This window comes from Carassius carassius, chromosome 20 (assembly GCF_963082965.1).
Source record: "Carassius carassius chromosome 20, fCarCar2.1, whole genome shotgun sequence".
Classification (NCBI taxonomy): domain Eukaryota; kingdom Metazoa; phylum Chordata; class Actinopteri; order Cypriniformes; family Cyprinidae; genus Carassius; species Carassius carassius.
This window is the reverse complement of record NC_081774.1, coordinates 31223136-31239994: the sequence shown is the minus strand read 5'-3', so window position 1 is coordinate 31239994 and position 16859 is coordinate 31223136. Positions and strand designations below refer to the sequence as shown.

The following is a 16859-nucleotide window of genomic DNA, read 5'->3' as shown; positions in this document are numbered from 1 at the left end:
TTGGCGCTTTTTATTTATTAGCCTATTTAGGGCGCTTGGCGCTCGCCTCACGTTTCTGTGCGCCATTGTCACGAAAACATATTCTTTGCATGTGTTTATAAGCATTATGCTTTAAAAACAAGTGATTTAGGCTGTTGAAACGCAAACAACAGCACTATATGTGCACGCTGCTGTTTCTGAGCATGATTTCTGCAATTGGATCAAGGTCAGGTCATCTTCACACCTAAAACGAACCGTACCAGAGTGCTTGTTTGGTCTGCAACAGAGTGCGATTGCTATATTCACACCTGCCCAAAAAGATCCACACCAAACGGGGAAACAAATTTGAGCTTGAGTCAATCAAACCAAGCAAGACAGGTTGTGAATACACCCTAAGAGCTGACAAAATTAACACTACTTCAAACAACTTCATGCCATTGAAAAGTTCATGCCTGGTCTAGTCCAGCTTAAACCCATAATTAATGCAGCATATACATTTACAAACAGGTCCTGTAGTTATAATTTTTTCTTGCATTAATAAATAACAATAACTTTTTTTAAACAGTATTTTCTGCTTACTCAGGTTGGTTTTCTGTTATGTTTCGTGTAAGATATTATTTTTTATTTCTGAAACAAATTAGTATGATACGTACACAAAAACAGAAGAAATCAGGATGGGGAGAAACACTTTTTCCCAACACTGTATTCAGAAAAACACCAAAAAAAAAAAAAATTGCAAAGAGAGAGAAACAAGTATTTAATTAAGCTTTTCAATTCTTACATCCAAATGCGCCAGAGTGAAGATGAGTGGTTCGGACACAAACACACGGCTGGATTCTTTGTTGATGGAGGCGGAGAGGATGTGGGAGTTGACAGTCAGGCTGTGGTTTCTGACTCCGCCCTCTCCCATCAGCCTCACCGTGGCGTTCTCCGTACTAAGAAAATGCCCCAAGTGCTTATAAAGGACAAAAACCAACTTGGCAACCCCTTGAATAAATAAAGTATAGGAGAAAACCGTTAGTACTTGCTGGATTTCGGTAGAAAAATCAACTGATATTATCTTTAAAGAGCCTTAGGGACATAAAACATCTATATCTTTTTCTTTTTTTGAACTTTATCTTTCAGGTGAACAACTGTCAAAGTGGAACAACAGATCGAAAAGGACATTGTTGAGCACTTTAGATCTTACAAGCATGTTTTTGCTAGCAACCAGAATAACATCATGTGGAAAAATATTCAATGGTGCCCTTGACTACTGACATTTGCTACAGCTACAGAAATGCAAGGAAGCATGTAATGTATGTAAAGCTTGCAATTCACTAAGTACTTGTGCAGAGTGTTTATGTCCTACAGATCATTAACTAAGCATCTGAAGGCCTTGCATTAAAACATTTGAAATGACTATAACCTTGCTTTTATTTACCGTTTTTACTGTTTAGTTTGACCATGTTTGCTGAGAGCTGAATCGTGGCTCCTCTTTTGCTGGTCTGTGGAAACCTGAAGTCCTGAATTTGGCCGTCGGTGCTCAACACGTACACGTCCAACACTGAATGAAGAAAGAAAAGCAGAAAGATATGGATTCCAATGTGCCAGTTGGTGTCTTTTTAAACAAAACACGAGTCAATGGCAGTTGCATAAATTGCTTCTCACATTCAGGTTCTCACATTCTTCTGCCAGATGGAAACGAAGGACAGTTTCATTAAGCCAATGCAAAGTAATTTAATTGTGCACAAATAAAAGAGTGAATTGAGGAGATGGTTTCAAAGTTTTCTAATGCACCTCGGGCCAACAAACTCTGCAAAGCTGGATTTGTACTGCATCATATAATTTTCAAATGAGAGGCGGAGAACAAAAAGGTGTATTGTCTAATGTAAGCAGAAAATGTTTTCTCTTTAACATTTTTCTCAAGAAAATTAAGCTTCTTCATTACCTTATACTAAAATTGCTGCTTTTAACTGAAAGATGAGACTTGAGTGTTGTGATTTCTGACATTCATTTCTCTTTTGATGTGAAAGCAAGAGATCTGAGAGCTAGAGCTTGACAGACTGCATCGCTATTTGCTTTCAATGTATTTGGGTCCAAATCAGCTAAGAGGTAATAACGGAACAACAGTTTACGAAGCGATTTTCACTATTATTAACAACAAACGTCAACATTTTCATGGGTTTCATCGCCACATTTTCATATAGCTGAGAACAAAAACAAAATAGCTACACAAAAAGACTGAGAAGAAAATAAAGGGAGTCAAAAAGCACTGAGCCAAGGTTAAAAAAGAAAAAGCCTGCAGTAACACACAGGCCTGTACAGTGAAATGACAGATGAGCGCACAAAGCTGACTTACATGAATGAGATCACATTACTAATAAATTCCACTGGCTGGGGCCTGGGCTGGATCCTCTCACCATCTCAATGGTTAAAGTCGCCACATGCTGAGACCGGAGCTAAGTCTATTTGTTTTCAGCCCTTTCACAGTGATGAATGCATTCATGAAAAATTGCAGAACTGAACAATATCCACCTATTTCCATGCACCCGAGACAACAGCTTTATCTAAATCATAACATTTTTGATTACGCTACGGATTCCACTCCTGATGCCTAAAAGCACATCCTTCACAAATGCTTTACACTTATGTAGTCATTCAAATTGCTGGTGAATCTAAAATGAAAAATGCCTTCTGTTTTCTTTTAAAGAACAGGTGCGTGATTGGCTTCTGCTTACGATGTGTTCAATAACTAGTAGTAATGAAATCTCTGTTTCATGACTGGATATATCAACTGTTCATCCATCAGTCCTGCTGCAGTAACACAAAACTTTTAATAAAAGACGTCATTTTTATGGCCATGCCAGACAGGCTTCATATAACCTATGCACATGTTAGGTCCTTCACTTCCAGCATTTTTTACAGTGCCTACCGGTATATGTTTTCACACTACTGTAGCTTTGCAGGTAGATTCTCCAAATGTCTTGGAGACGCTGTCATGGTTCTCATGGATTTAGTCTGTCTCAGCCTTTTCTGTCTCTTCATTTATTCCCAGATGGACTGAAATCAGATCTCTGTGTGGATCATACTGTCTAGTTTTCAGATTCCTTATGCACACAAAAATCCCATTGGATTACTACAATTAATGGCACAAGGAATGTTTGGAAATGGAAACTGATATTTCCTACTGGAACACGGTCCTAAAACGGTTTGTAGAAGGAACTCAAACATGCCTAAGACGTTCCTGCATATAAAAATTAAAAACCTTCCACTTCAACATTCAACGAAAAGAATTAAGCTTTTAGTTTCACTTGTTCCAACTAGGTTTAAAACAGATTAATTTTAGTATAGTTCTGAACTAACTAGATTATTCCATAGAACCGAATATAATTCATTAGTACCATATTAATATGAAAATACAGTGAGAATGAAAATCTATTCCATGGCTTCTGTAAATCTAGTGGTCAAATACTGTGTGCCCTCTCAGTTTCTGTGTAATTTACTCTGTGTGTGCAGCTTTGTGAAACAAAACTGCGATTCTTTCCGAATGTATACAAACAGTAGGACTCTGTAGAGTGGAAATTAAATAATACATTTAGGAGAATAAATAATTCATGAACATAATGCACTTTATTTGAAGGATCAATTCTAGTTGTTTATTAGCAATATGCAGCACATTAGGAGTTTATTGAGGCAAAAGTTGTAGTTAACAGTAAGAATTGGACCTCAAAATAAAGTGTTATGAATGTATGCACAGTGTTTCTGTAGGCATTGAACTGTATGAAGAATGCTAAACCCTGGTTAGCAAACTCAAGAAGGGCAGATAGCTACATCCACCAGAAATCAACCTGACAGATGCAACCTGAGATTTGACTCGTTCGCTGTAAACTCTTGTACAGCCGTCAAACGGCTCAGATTCCTGCATTATTCACCGCCTGGGAGATTCTCATATCTGTGGCTGTAAATAGCAATCAGCACAATGATTTCTCGAGCCCAGATCGAATCTGCCGGGAAAGGTTCTCTAAATTAAGCCGTGTAGGATCGCTTTGTCTTTTCTTCTCTTTCCACGGACTCACCAGGAAAGCTGATATCTGTAGAGATGGACGCGTGTGGCAGCATCAGCAGTGTTGGTTACTCTCATTTAAAGCACTCTTATAACACACAGGCATGTCAAACTGCCCACAAACACACATTCATTGAGACCTTGCTTACTTATGATAACAAATCTGATGAACAGTATATTCAGTAAACCCGCATTCACCTTCATCATCTCGGCATGTACAAATTCGAGAACTTTATAAGAGACACAATGCCTTTATATGAGGCAGGAACATCTATTGATTGAATAACATACTGTTGCAGAAGAAGGTACAAGAAACAGTATCTGGAGCGGATACTGGATTTGCATACTGTCTTATATGTTACTTGTGTGATTGATGAATAATTTATATGCTCTCTATACTAATTTGCTACCGCTGAGGATTTCAAATAAATCCAGCCGCACTGCAGCAATGTGCAAAAGACTACATCCATTTGCCAAATGTCCTAACTTTACCACAATGTCAAAGCAGCTCGGCTGTTTTTTTTTTCACTTTAATATTTCCTAATCTCCAAAGGCATTATTTCAGTTACAGGATGAGATCAGTGGACATCATATGTTTCAATCAATGGTTCACAAGAGGGTGCAATAATAAATATAAAACCAACTGCACTGTGTCAAAGTGTATTTATTATCACAAAGAAAAAATGCATTTCTTCACCTAAACTTTAGGTTGTCTTTATTAAAAATCTCTCATGAGTTTTATAACTGTTGACTATGATGTTAAATGTTTTGTATGTTTTAGTTCTAATCAGTGAGAGTCAGTGCTTGCTACTTATGTAAAATATGTAAGATAAAAAAGCTAAACTTAACTGGACAAAACATGGCTTTTATTCCACAAACGTTTATATCACATTTCATCATTTGCTCAGCAATGGATGCTCTGCAGTGAATGGGTGCCGTCAAACATCTGATTAAAACATCCCACGTAATCCACACCACTCCAGTCCATCAGTTAACATCTGGAGAAGACTAAACACACCCATCATCAAGGCGTTTTAACTTCAAATTGTTGCTTCTGGCTCAACTACGACTCCATAATCCATAACACTTCCTCCAGTGAAAGAGTCCATCTCCTAATGTCTCTCACATCAAAATCCACACACACACTTGTTAAGACTAGTTAAGGACTGCACTGACATGTAAACGGTGCTTGACCTGTGCAGATTTCTCTCCTGATTCAGACCAGGCCACTTTTTTACTGAAGAAAGCAATGTTATGGATAGGGAGTTAAACATGTATAATGATGGATTTGTTTCAGCTTTTGTCTTCTCAAGACGTAAAAAGATGAAGTAGAGTGCTGTGGATTATTATGATGTTTTTATCAGCTGTTTGGACTCTCATTCTGACGGCACCCATTCACTGCAGAGGATCCATTGATGAACAAGTGATGAAGAAACCAACTCATCTACATCTTGGATGGCCCGAGGATGAGTAAATGTTCAGAAAACTTTCATTTTTGGATGCTCCAGTCCATTATTCTGGAACTGGCTTGAATTTGTGTGAACTGACCTTTCTACCTCTTCTTAGAATTCTGCTTTGGTTTTCAAACACAAACATTTCTCCTGGAAAACTCCATCAGTCATAAATGGCCGATCACACATGTGGCTCGAATCGAAACTTCATCCTTTACATCAGAAGTTGCCGGTTATGATGAAAGCACTTACTGATGTTCTCGGCAGGCACTCTGACGACTGCGGGCTCAATCAGGTTGTCTGCAAGGACAAAGGCTCCTTCCTCCAGGGTATCGAGTAACATAGTGGCGGCATGTGTTTGCTCCGTGGAATTCATGTCCTCCCAGGATTTAAGGGCTTCTGGCCTCAGGAGGTTGTCAACGGTGTCCACAATGGCCTGTAACCATGGAAACAAGAGAAATGACAGGCGGTTGATATTTTTCCTTCTCTTTCCCTGAAAAAAAAAAAAGGATCCAATACACTGGAGAGAAGAGAACCAAATGAGACTTGTAAACTATAATGGGAAATGAAGCACTGTACAACTAGCATGATTCCTGCAAAAATACATGTTGGGTGTGTATCAGAGATCATCAGGATGGTAAACACATTTTGTGGTTCTCATTAGTTTTCATGTGTTTTTAAGTCTTTTCCAGTACTTGAAAGCTGATGGGTCAGCCAGTGTGCAAATGCTGAATTAAATTCCATTTTGCATGTTATTGCTACACAGACAAAAAGTTAAAATGCTCATCTTGGAGGCTATTAATATAAATGCATTCAGTTTGTTAAGAGAAATACAGATGTGTCAAAACATTTTATCTGTGCGTCAGGTCTTAAAGTGACAGCAGCATTAACCTGCTGGTGCTGACTGCATCATAAATGTTAATTAAACATCAAAATAAAGGAGAAAATCAGTCATTGCTCGACTACAATTTAGTAACTTTAAGAATAATTTATATTTAATGCATGCAGTAACGACTGTCCAGTGTTCTATTTTTAAATTTTACTTCATTAAACGTCTGCAGTAGGCTAATCCTGTAGTAGCCTGTATAGACCTAGCTGAAAAACTAGCTAAAAAAACAACCTTTTTCATATGTATTTTTGATTAATATATTTAGTTATCCTTTGGCTTAATAATTAGACTATTTACTTGCCTTCCGTAAGCTTGAGTTTTACTTTCATTAGTTTAGTATTAGTTTTTTGCTGTTGTTATATATATATATATATATAGATTGTGGCAGCTTCTAGCTTCAAAGAAAAAATATTTAAAAATAAATCTTCGCAGCAATTGTTTAAAATGGGTCGAAAAACACCTTGGGTGTGCAATTATCTTCAAATAATTCAACAGTGCATCATCAATTATTCCTTACATAATGAAATTAACTATCTATAAATATTATTCAAAAATCTACTTGATTGTCATGTTCAATTTCCTGCTGAAGATCAATATTGTATGTGTTATTTGTAACAGGATCTAATGGCCGTGCTGTCACAAAAAAAAAAAATCCTGTATAGTAGAAAGCATTATCGGACTGGAAGTAGCTTGCAGATTATAAAGACTCCAGAAAATGGGATGTTCTCAATGGAATCCATTTCATTTGCACTGGCCTTAACCAGCATGCAATTCAATTAACCAATCCCAAGGCGACTGAGGTGCTTCTGGGTTTAAAGGAGGATTTTAACCTTGTAAAATCTGACATATGAAATAATAGTCAGTTAAAAATAATATTTTTTTAAAAAAGCATAGTTTAGTTTAAAGCATAGTATAGTTTTATACTTTGAGTCATATTTGATATATCAGGCTTTTATGGCTCATATAGTCTGATATAGTGAGACTATGGAGGAAAAAACAGCTCAGTTCAGAGGCTCAAATTATACTGTATGTAGTTTGATAAAAATGATGTCTGGAGAATGAATCCAGTAGGTGTTCATCTTGAAATATTATCAATATAAGAGTTAGTCTTACATTTACTTTATAAAAGACAGCAAAAAAGACACAAAGCATGAGCTGGACATTTGTACAGTTATACTAACTTTACTAATTTTTTACTTAAATGTAAAAAAAAACACTAAAATATCAATAAGGCATGAGTAGATTGTGTGACAGGTTTATCAGCAAAGATTTGATTATGTTGACATTATAGAGGCCTAAGAAATGTGTGCATCAAGCCTGATGAAGGATATAAAGAGAACTTTAAGCATTATCAAAAGCCTTTGTTCATTATTTAAAAGCCTCAAACAGAACACATTTCATGAATAAAACAGATTTCCGTGTAGATCATTTCTTTAAAGCCTTTCTTATATGCGCCGTAACATTTACTTCCAAAGCATTAATTCATGGAAGAATTATATTTTTTATTTATACAGAAATTAATTCCGTCCATACATCACAAATGTGGCCCATTTTTCAATTTTTCTAAAATTTTGTTTGCATAGCATTGCAAGGTTTTTATTTTTATGTTTGCTTAATACTTGTCTTGGAAATAAATTCAACTTAAAATATTTAAAATAATGTAATATTTTTGTTTAAATGTAATATATATATATATATATATATATATATATATTATAAATAAGGAAATGATTACAAATGTGAAGTTCACTCTGAACTTCTGCAGGACTTGCGCTGGAGTCAGAGGGGTGACCTGTTAACTGTAGAGATGTGAGAGGATCTCATTACCACAGAGCAGTAATTACAGGACACTTAACCCATGATTACTCCAGTGAGATTCCCCTGCAATTACACTACAGTAAGTCAAAAGCATCTGTTCTCGCAGCTTGGACATGCATTGATTGAGTGTGTTGTGGGCCGTCTGAAGTGCAAGTGGCCTTGTGGGCTGTAAGCTTTCTTTCAGATCCGAGGCTCGGCCTTAAGCATCAAACACTCTCAAGTCTCAACACTCAACTCTGTGTGCTGTTACGCTTGTGAAGGACTTTCAATTTGAAATATGCACACAGAAAACAAAGATGGATTTTTTTCATTTTTTTTCCAGGCAGCACTCAATCTCACTAGATTCATGCATTTATGAAGACTGATGCATATGCGCTGTAAAAAAAAATGATAATTTGTCCATAAAACAAAGATTACTGGAGTGCATTTTACAAGAAAATTATTTCCTCTTCAAAATGTCATCAGGTTTCTGCAGGTTTTAAGACCTTTTCAAGACCAATTAAAGAAAGTTACAGGAATCAGTTGAAGGGAACACAGAATGTATATGTTTTGTATCGGTGACACTTCAAAGTTTGAAAGTACAAGCGAAGCTCATTCTTAATCATCCTGTTTTCCAGTTCAAATGCATAAAGATTCTTAACATATCTTTTTTTTTATAATTTTTAAACAAGAACAAATATCTTCAGTGGGCTCAGAAAATACCTTAATTCAAAGGGAAGTTTTCATACCCAGTTGACAGATATTTGTTATTATTTTAAACAAAAGTTAGATTTGCATTTCAGGTGTTACATCTGCATTAAAGGTGTTGAGATAATTATACTGGAAAACAATAAGGAATACCTTTTTTTTGCAATGCATGCAACATCTAAAGTAAGGATTTTATGAATTTTTGTTATGAATTTTTTCCTTTTTAAGGCCTTTAATTGTGGAGGTGTGAATTAAGATGCACAAAACCTCCATTTTTACATTTTAATGAAATGTTGCTGTGTCTTTATAACCATTTATGGAATTTACAAGCAATTTCTGTGCAATATAGTTTAAAGTAAGCCCTTTGTGTGTGTGTGTGTGTGTGTGTGTGTGTGTGTGTGTGTGTGTGTGTGTGTGTGTGTGTGTGTGTGTGTGTGTGTGTCCTGGAAAATTGTACGGTGGATGAAATAACTGACACCGAATGTTCTTCAATAGCCTTGTCAGGTCCCAAGCCCAAAAAATAAATCAAAACTCATCACATGGACAAGAACACAGTGTTGAGTGACAGGTGGCGCAAAGCTCAATTTATAACTAACAATTTGTCAAAATTTGACTGAAGATAGCGCTGACTCATCTTGCACTCAGGGTCGTATCCATTTTTTGTTTAATAAAATGTTCTCATACCAGCAAATCATAGTCCACGACTGTGACAAAAACTAAAGCCTAATGGTTGTTTCAGCATGACTCACTCCAACTTCCTGTTTCAAAGGAAATACATTAGCACATGAAAGGAAAAAGCAATGAAGTGGCATTATTCTTTCACAGCTGCAGCTCCGAGTAACTGACTGAAATATGTATTACAAGAATGAAAACAACAGCAGAGATATGCATAAAAGATGACAGAGAAATGCAAGAGGACGAAACGGCAGCGTGAACTGGTCAGACTGAAGCAGGTGAGGAAGAGAGCACAAACACACTTTGATCACAAGATCAGCAGACAGACCCCAGCCACCACGATTACTCAGACAGAAAGATGAGCAGAAACCAGCCACAGATACAATTATTCAGAATCAACAGGAAAGCAGTGTACAGTTAAAGAAATAGTTGACCCAAAAATCTAAATGTGCTGAAAATGTGATCACTCTCAGGTGATCCAAGACATAGATGAGTTTGTTTCTTCATCAAATTTGGAGAAATGTAGCAGTGAATGGGTGCCGTCAGAATGAGAGTCCGAACAGCTGATAAAAACATCACAATAATCCACAGCACTCCAGTCTATCAGTGAACATCTGGAGAAGACAAATGCAAAGTGTTTGTAAGAAACAAATCCATCAAGGCGGTTCAACTTCAAACTGTTGCTTCTGGCTAAAATATGACTCCATAATTCATAAAAACGCTTCCTCCATTGATAAAGTGCATCTCCTGTTGTCTCTCACGTAACATATTTGTTTAGGGCTGTTTAAACACTGCTTGATCTGTGCAGATTTCACTCCTGATTCAGACCAGAACTCTTTTTCACTGGAGTCATTATGGATTATGGAGTCATATTTTAGCCATAAATCGATGGTTTAAAGTTAAAAATGTTTTAATGATGGATTTGTTTCAGCTTTTGTCTTCTCCAGATGTTAACTGATGGACTGGAGTGCTGTGGATTACTGTGATGTTTTTATCAGCTGTTTGGACTCTCATTCTGACGGCACCCATTCACTCCCACTTGGATTGAGCTGAGTGTTCAGCAGCACCTGCCTTTAAAAAAGATGCAACATTATATCGTTGTATAAATGATATGACTATATTTTCCCTGAGATCCATTCACACTGCAGAGCATCCATTGATGAGACACTGATGCAATGCTACATTTCTCCAAACCTGATGAAGAAACATATACTGGATGAACACATTTTCAGCAAACTTTCATTTCTGGGCGAAAACTGCTGCTTTAAGACAGACAAGCGTAAGGAGGAGGTGAACAGAGAAGAGAGAAGGACAGTAAAAGCAACGCAAAACAGAGCAGAAAGACACCGAGGCTGCCCTAAAAGAGAGTCATGTATCAGCAGAAAGACAGACGGATGGACTTCCAGCCACACAAACAAGCTGCATGCAGCAGAGCAAGTGAAGGGGATTCTGGGATTGTGTCCATATATACCTTCGTATAGGCCCTGCAAGTCCTCTCTCTCTTTTGACGCTTTTTTTGTTTTGGGTTTCAAACACAAAGACGGAAGATTAGGAACAACACACACACACACACACACACAGAGAGAGAGAGAAGAAAAGAGAGAGAACAAATAAGAGCCTATGTGTCAGTCAGATCATGTATGTGTGTGCTTCAACTACAGGCACTTTTATTTCCAGTGATTTTAATGTTTGTTTCTTGCTTGTATGGCACATTAAATCCATCTAAATGTAAATACCACTTTTTTTTCATATGCATCTGTAAAGCTGTAATTATAAAAAAAAAGACTTCAAAATATTACTTACTGTTTGTATTTAGATACAGATTATGAATTAGATTCGAGAAATATGTTTCCATATATCGTTCTGTTACATAACCTTTTACTGAGCTTGAAAAGTGTGTTCTTATTTTCTGAAATCCACAGGGCAAAAAGTGCCTATAGCTGAAGAAATAGCTGTATATAGGTCATACAGAGTATAAAAGGACAGTGTAGAGCACATCCATTAACCCCATTTCAATTAAACATGTCTTTGGATGTGTATCTCTCGTCTATAAGGCACTGGCTGAGGAGGGAAGTGTGGGGATGGAAACGTTAGAGCAAGCTTTCAGATCAAGCCAGAAAATCCATTAAACTCAACGGCAGCTGCCAGAAGAAGAAGAAAGAAGGAGATTCTGAGCACGAAAGTTACATATTTATAGTGATATTGGAATAATTGCATTTTCATAACAGGCCTTTTACTAGAATTAACTTGAAGTTATAACATTACCAGAGTAAAGCAGTAATAAAATGACAAGAACACCACCATAGCAGCAAAGTTCAAGTATAATTATGTGATTAAAGTCGTAATAGTATAAGAAAAGTAGCATTTAAGAAATTTTAAGCTTCATTTTTAATACTACACACTTTACTACCTTTGAAATTACACTTTTCACTACATATTTTATATTAAAATATACATATATATATATATATATTCCTGTTATTTTTGTGGCGCTTTGAGCAAAGCTGTTTTTCGTGGGCCTGAATGATGATGCAATGATGCTGACTTTCACTGTCACCTCTGTTTAAAATCTGAGTTTCCACATGAGGAAAAATGTTTTGCTCAAAGGTTGTTCTTTTATACATAAAGTAACAGGTTTTCTGACATCCTAAACAGTACAGAACTATACAAGAAATGTGGATGGTACATAATTCAGATAATTTGATCTTGGCAAAATATGTAATGTTTAGAGCGCCTGATATTTGCCAGATATTTAAGGCTTTGGATTCTTGAAAAAATATATATTCTTTATAAATACTTAAAATAAATCAATATACAAACCTATAGCCTACCATGCAGAGAATAAAAATAAAAATTGCAATATAAGCCTTGGTGGCAATGCTGTAAAGGCTTGATTTAAAATAAGAAACGAAAAACACAAAAACTAACAACAGCGACTGATATTCTCTCACTAATCAAAGTTTTAAAGCATAAATGAACTTTTGCTGGTCACTGAATTTGCAATTGATAAAAACATCTCCTGAAGAGATTGTCAAACCAGAAGTGTTGGTGTTTTAGGCCGGACAGGCAGTGTACAGTACCTTGTTGAAGCTGCGTCCAGCCGTGTCTTTATCGCTGGGCTTGAGCTCCTGCAGCTGAGCGTCCAGTATATCCACCAGCTGCTCCATGAGCCGCACAGAGGAGCTGACGTCGCCCGCGTACACGGGACCCTGAGTGTGTCTCGCCAGCTCGTTCGCCAGATTTGCAGCGTTCTCACCACTTCGGATCTGGAAGAAGAGCCCAAATCAGTCCTAAACATTCAACTCAACTCATACAAACAGACTTGTATAACAGATCAGAGAATATTCTTCTCTGAGTGACATTTTTTACTCACTATTGTATCAAAAACCCAATTCTTGTCTTGTAAATGCACATTTATATTTTGAGTATTAATAGACCAAAATACACTACATTGGTCCGATGCTCGCCCGATAATCATTAATCAAGTGTTATTTCTTCTTTGTATTACACAATATATTTTTTGTAAATGTGCAAATACTGTACTATGTTGAAAATAGTGTGTTTGTGTGATTTTAGAAATGTTATGTCTGTCTATTTTGCTATTATTACACTGCATCACATCATATCAGAATTAAGTGACGGATTAAAAGTTGAATATATAGTGCATTTTACTTTACCTGCATACTTACAGTATACACATGTACAGAAATATACACAACAGACTGCAGTAATTATTGTTTTTTAATGTTTTTTTTTTTTTTTAAGGAAATCTGTTATGGTCACCATAGCTGCAATTATCTGATTAAAAGTTTTAGTTTTAATCAAGTAATTGCAATTTTAGCATTTGATTAAAAAACAAAAACAGTAATATATTGTGAAATATAATTACAATTTAAAACAGCCTTTTCTATTTGATATTGTAAAATGCAATTTATTCTCATTAAACTTTCTCATATGCTGATTTGCTCCTCAAATATTAATAATGGTTAATAATAATAATAATTTTTTCATTAATAGAAAGTGCATATATGTATAATTGAAATGCATTATTGCTGAATAAAAATATTAACTTATTTTTGCTCCACCTCTTGGATATTGGTAGTGTATGTACATTTTCCATGAAAATATGAAGCAGCACAACCATTTTCAACGTTGATAATAATCAGAAATGTTTCTTGAGCAGTAAATCATCATATTATTCTGATTTCAGAAGATCATGTGACACTGAAGACTGGAGGAATGATGCTGAAAATACAGCGGAGCATCACAGCAACCAATCACAGTTTAACAGAGATTCACACAGAAAACTCTTTAAAACTACATCATAAGACGCTACTTTTAAAAACATTTCACGTTTTAAATAATTCCAAAATTTTGACAGTTTTTACTTTACATACATAAATTATACACAAAAGTTTTTGCACAGATGCAATATACTCATGCAATATACACTACAGAGTAAATTTGAACTGCATGACTTTTTGATGTTGTTGTTTGCAAAATGCACCTACAGTTCATGAACACTCAGCTGGAATCTGCTAAATGTGACTACAGGGCATGAACTATAAACATTAACATGATGATTTTCAGTATAGCTGCCTTGCAACAATGTGAAAAGTGCTAGATAAATGATATTTACATCATAGTGACTATTTCTGACTCACCTTCTGTGCCACCTGTGCCACCCAGTGAGACGTGCAGTTACTGAGATCAGGACCTCTGGGACTCCAGATCCCGTCGGCAGACGTGCAGAGGAACAGAGCGATTCCTGGAGAACCACAGAAGGAAACCTGCTCAACACTGACTTTAAAGGGTTACTCCACCCTAAAATGGGAATTCTGTCATTAATCACCCTCCCTCATGTCGATCCAAACCCGTAAAAGCTTTGTTCATTGTCGGAACACAAATTAAGATATTTCTGATGAAATCCGAGAGCTCTCTGACCCTCCCATAGACAGCAATGTAATTACCACCAGGAGATCGTTAAAATAATTCATGTGACATGAGGGTTTAACTGTAATTTTACAAAGCTACGAGAATAATTTTTGTACACAAATATAACAAGCCACTGATGTCACATGGATTATTTGAACGATCTCCTTGCAATGTTTCTGGACCTTTATCTTTGCTGTCTATGGGAGGGTCAGAGAGCTCTCGGATTGCATCAAAAATATCTTAATTTGTGTCCCGAAGACGAATGAAGCTTTTACATAACTGGAACAGCATGAGGGAGAGTAATTAAAGACAGAATTCTCATTTTTGTGTGAATTAACCCTTTGATGTCTGACTGTACATCAATCAAAACACGGAAAAAAATTGTGGTTAAATTTGATGCGACGGCCAGCAATCTGTGAACATGTCAAACCAGTGATCAAAGACTACCATTTTTAGCCTAGGATCATTGGAATCTTTCAGTATTTTCAAAATTCGTCGTGGATGACCAAATCGAGGCCAAAATTGAAAAGTGAGAGCCGGGTTTAATTAACACTAATTTGTTTTGTGAAACAGGCCCAAAACTTTTGAAAGTGTTAAATCAAGACTATACCTGTTGGGAGTAATAAAATGTTCATGCTATGAAAACATTTTTCTAATCACAAACAGCACTGCATAACATTTGCATATTAACTCGGCTACCGAATGCAAATCTTGCAGATCATTTTGACGTCTCCATATGGATACCACACATGTGTCACTTCTGTACTGACGACAGCCAGATTCCTGGCACTAACGCACCTCGGGTCCCTTTAGGACACGGCCGCTCCACCGTCGCTCCTCTGTGTGTCTGAGGCCAGGAGATGCCTCTGGTCTCCGTCCCGTGGCAGAAGCGTCTGCTGGAGGGGGGCAGGCTGACGGCGCTGGGGTCCGGAGCCGGCTCCGCTGTGACGCTGATGTTCAGCACAGGTCTCTGGGTGATGCTGGTGGCTGTGGTCCTGATGGGAGGTGTGGATCTCGGCTGCACCGTTGATGTAACGGCATCAGAGACCGTTGGTACTGTGGGATCATTTAAACAGACAGTTCATTTGACATTTTATCAACACAGACATAGTTTGCAGTGTAAACCCTCACAGGTGGTCAGAAGACACACATTTGAGACAGCCAGGGTTATTACAGTCAACTTCAACTAAAACCATAGAAAGCCTATTCCCACTATTAACTAGCATGCTTATTACTAGCATACTGGTGGTTTATTAGTACTTATTAAGCAGATATTTATGCCTTTTTCTGCATGACCATATTCTAGATCCTTAATCCAACCCAACACCTAAACTTAACAACTACTGTACCTTACTAACTATTAATAAGTAGCAAATTAGGAGTTTATTGAGGCAAAAGTCGTAGTTGTTGGTTAGGTAAAAGTGAAATAAAGTGTGACCATAAAATTATAAAAATCAAATAATAAATTACATAAATAAAATTGTTGCCAAAGCAACGTTTCTCATTTTTGTTAAGTTACATTTGATGCATGATTAATTTTTTTTAACTGAAATCAAAATAAAAAAAGAGATTATTAGAAACTAGACATATAAAAAACTAGAAATATTTAAATTAGTGCTGTCAAATGATTAATTACGATCACATCCAAAATAAAAGTTTTTGTTACATTATATGTGTGTGCGTACTGTGTGTATTTATTATGTGTATATACATACACATACATACAGTATATATTTTGGATAATACGTTTATACATTTATACATTCATATTCTTATTTTATATCAATATATTTAATATATAAACATAACATTTTTCTTAAATATATACATGCCATGCATGAGATTGTACATAATAATTATACAAAGTACACACACACATATATGTAAACATTTTTTTTTTGGTTTTGGATGTGATTAATCGTTTGACAGTACTAAATTAAATTAAAATGAAAATATAAAAAATAAATAGATTTACATTTTTTTAATTTACTCTCATTTACTTATTCCAAAATATTGTGAAAATGCATAATATAGTGAAGTGAGCGAATCGTTTCATCCCTAATGTTCTCCATGTGTAGGCTTCGGTCTCCTTCACAACCCAAAGACATGCAGGTGAAATGATAAATTGCTTGTGTGTGTGTGTGTGTGTGTGTGCGTGCGTGTGTGTGTGTGTGAACCCTGTGATGGACTTTTCCCAGACTGTTTCTCTGCCTTCAGCGCTGGACGCAGGCTAGTTCCCAGCACTCCCACAACCCCATACAGGATAAACGGCAGGAAAGATGAATGGATAGATAGATAGATAGATAGATAGATTAAAAAACTGTCTTGCAGTGTATTTAATCTGTAAAAACCCAAAAGTGCAAGCGCGGATACGAACATG

General features: G+C 36.3%; 1 protein-coding gene and 1 long non-coding RNA gene across 6 annotated transcripts in view; one reads left to right on the top strand and one right to left on the bottom strand.

Annotated features, from left to right (window-relative positions):
* The window catches only part of LOC132096871 (uncharacterized), a 207753-nt gene that overhangs the window by 56220 nt on the left and 134674 nt on the right, over positions 1–16859 (top strand). The gene's annotated exons all lie outside the window — the stretch shown is intronic.
* LOC132096868 (adhesion G protein-coupled receptor L2-like) overlaps positions 1–16859 on the bottom strand; it is a 93013-nt gene that overhangs the window by 19501 nt on the left and 56653 nt on the right. For 3 of the 5 annotated variants that reach the window (XM_059502530.1, XM_059502526.1, XM_059502528.1), the window contains exons 6-12: positions 15278–15535; positions 14209–14312; positions 12625–12810; positions 11016–11054; positions 5728–5911; positions 1403–1525; positions 761–966 (exon numbers count right to left, since the gene is read on the bottom strand). In XM_059502530.1, the coding sequence (XP_059358513.1) occupies positions 761–966; positions 1403–1525; positions 5728–5911; positions 11016–11054; positions 12625–12810; positions 14209–14312; positions 15278–15535 (1100 nt within the window). The remainder of the gene's footprint in view (positions 1–760; positions 967–1402; positions 1526–5727; positions 5912–11015; positions 11055–12624; positions 12811–14208; positions 14313–15277; positions 15536–16859) is intronic. The other 2 variants (XM_059502527.1, XM_059502529.1) reach the window with 1 other exon arrangement.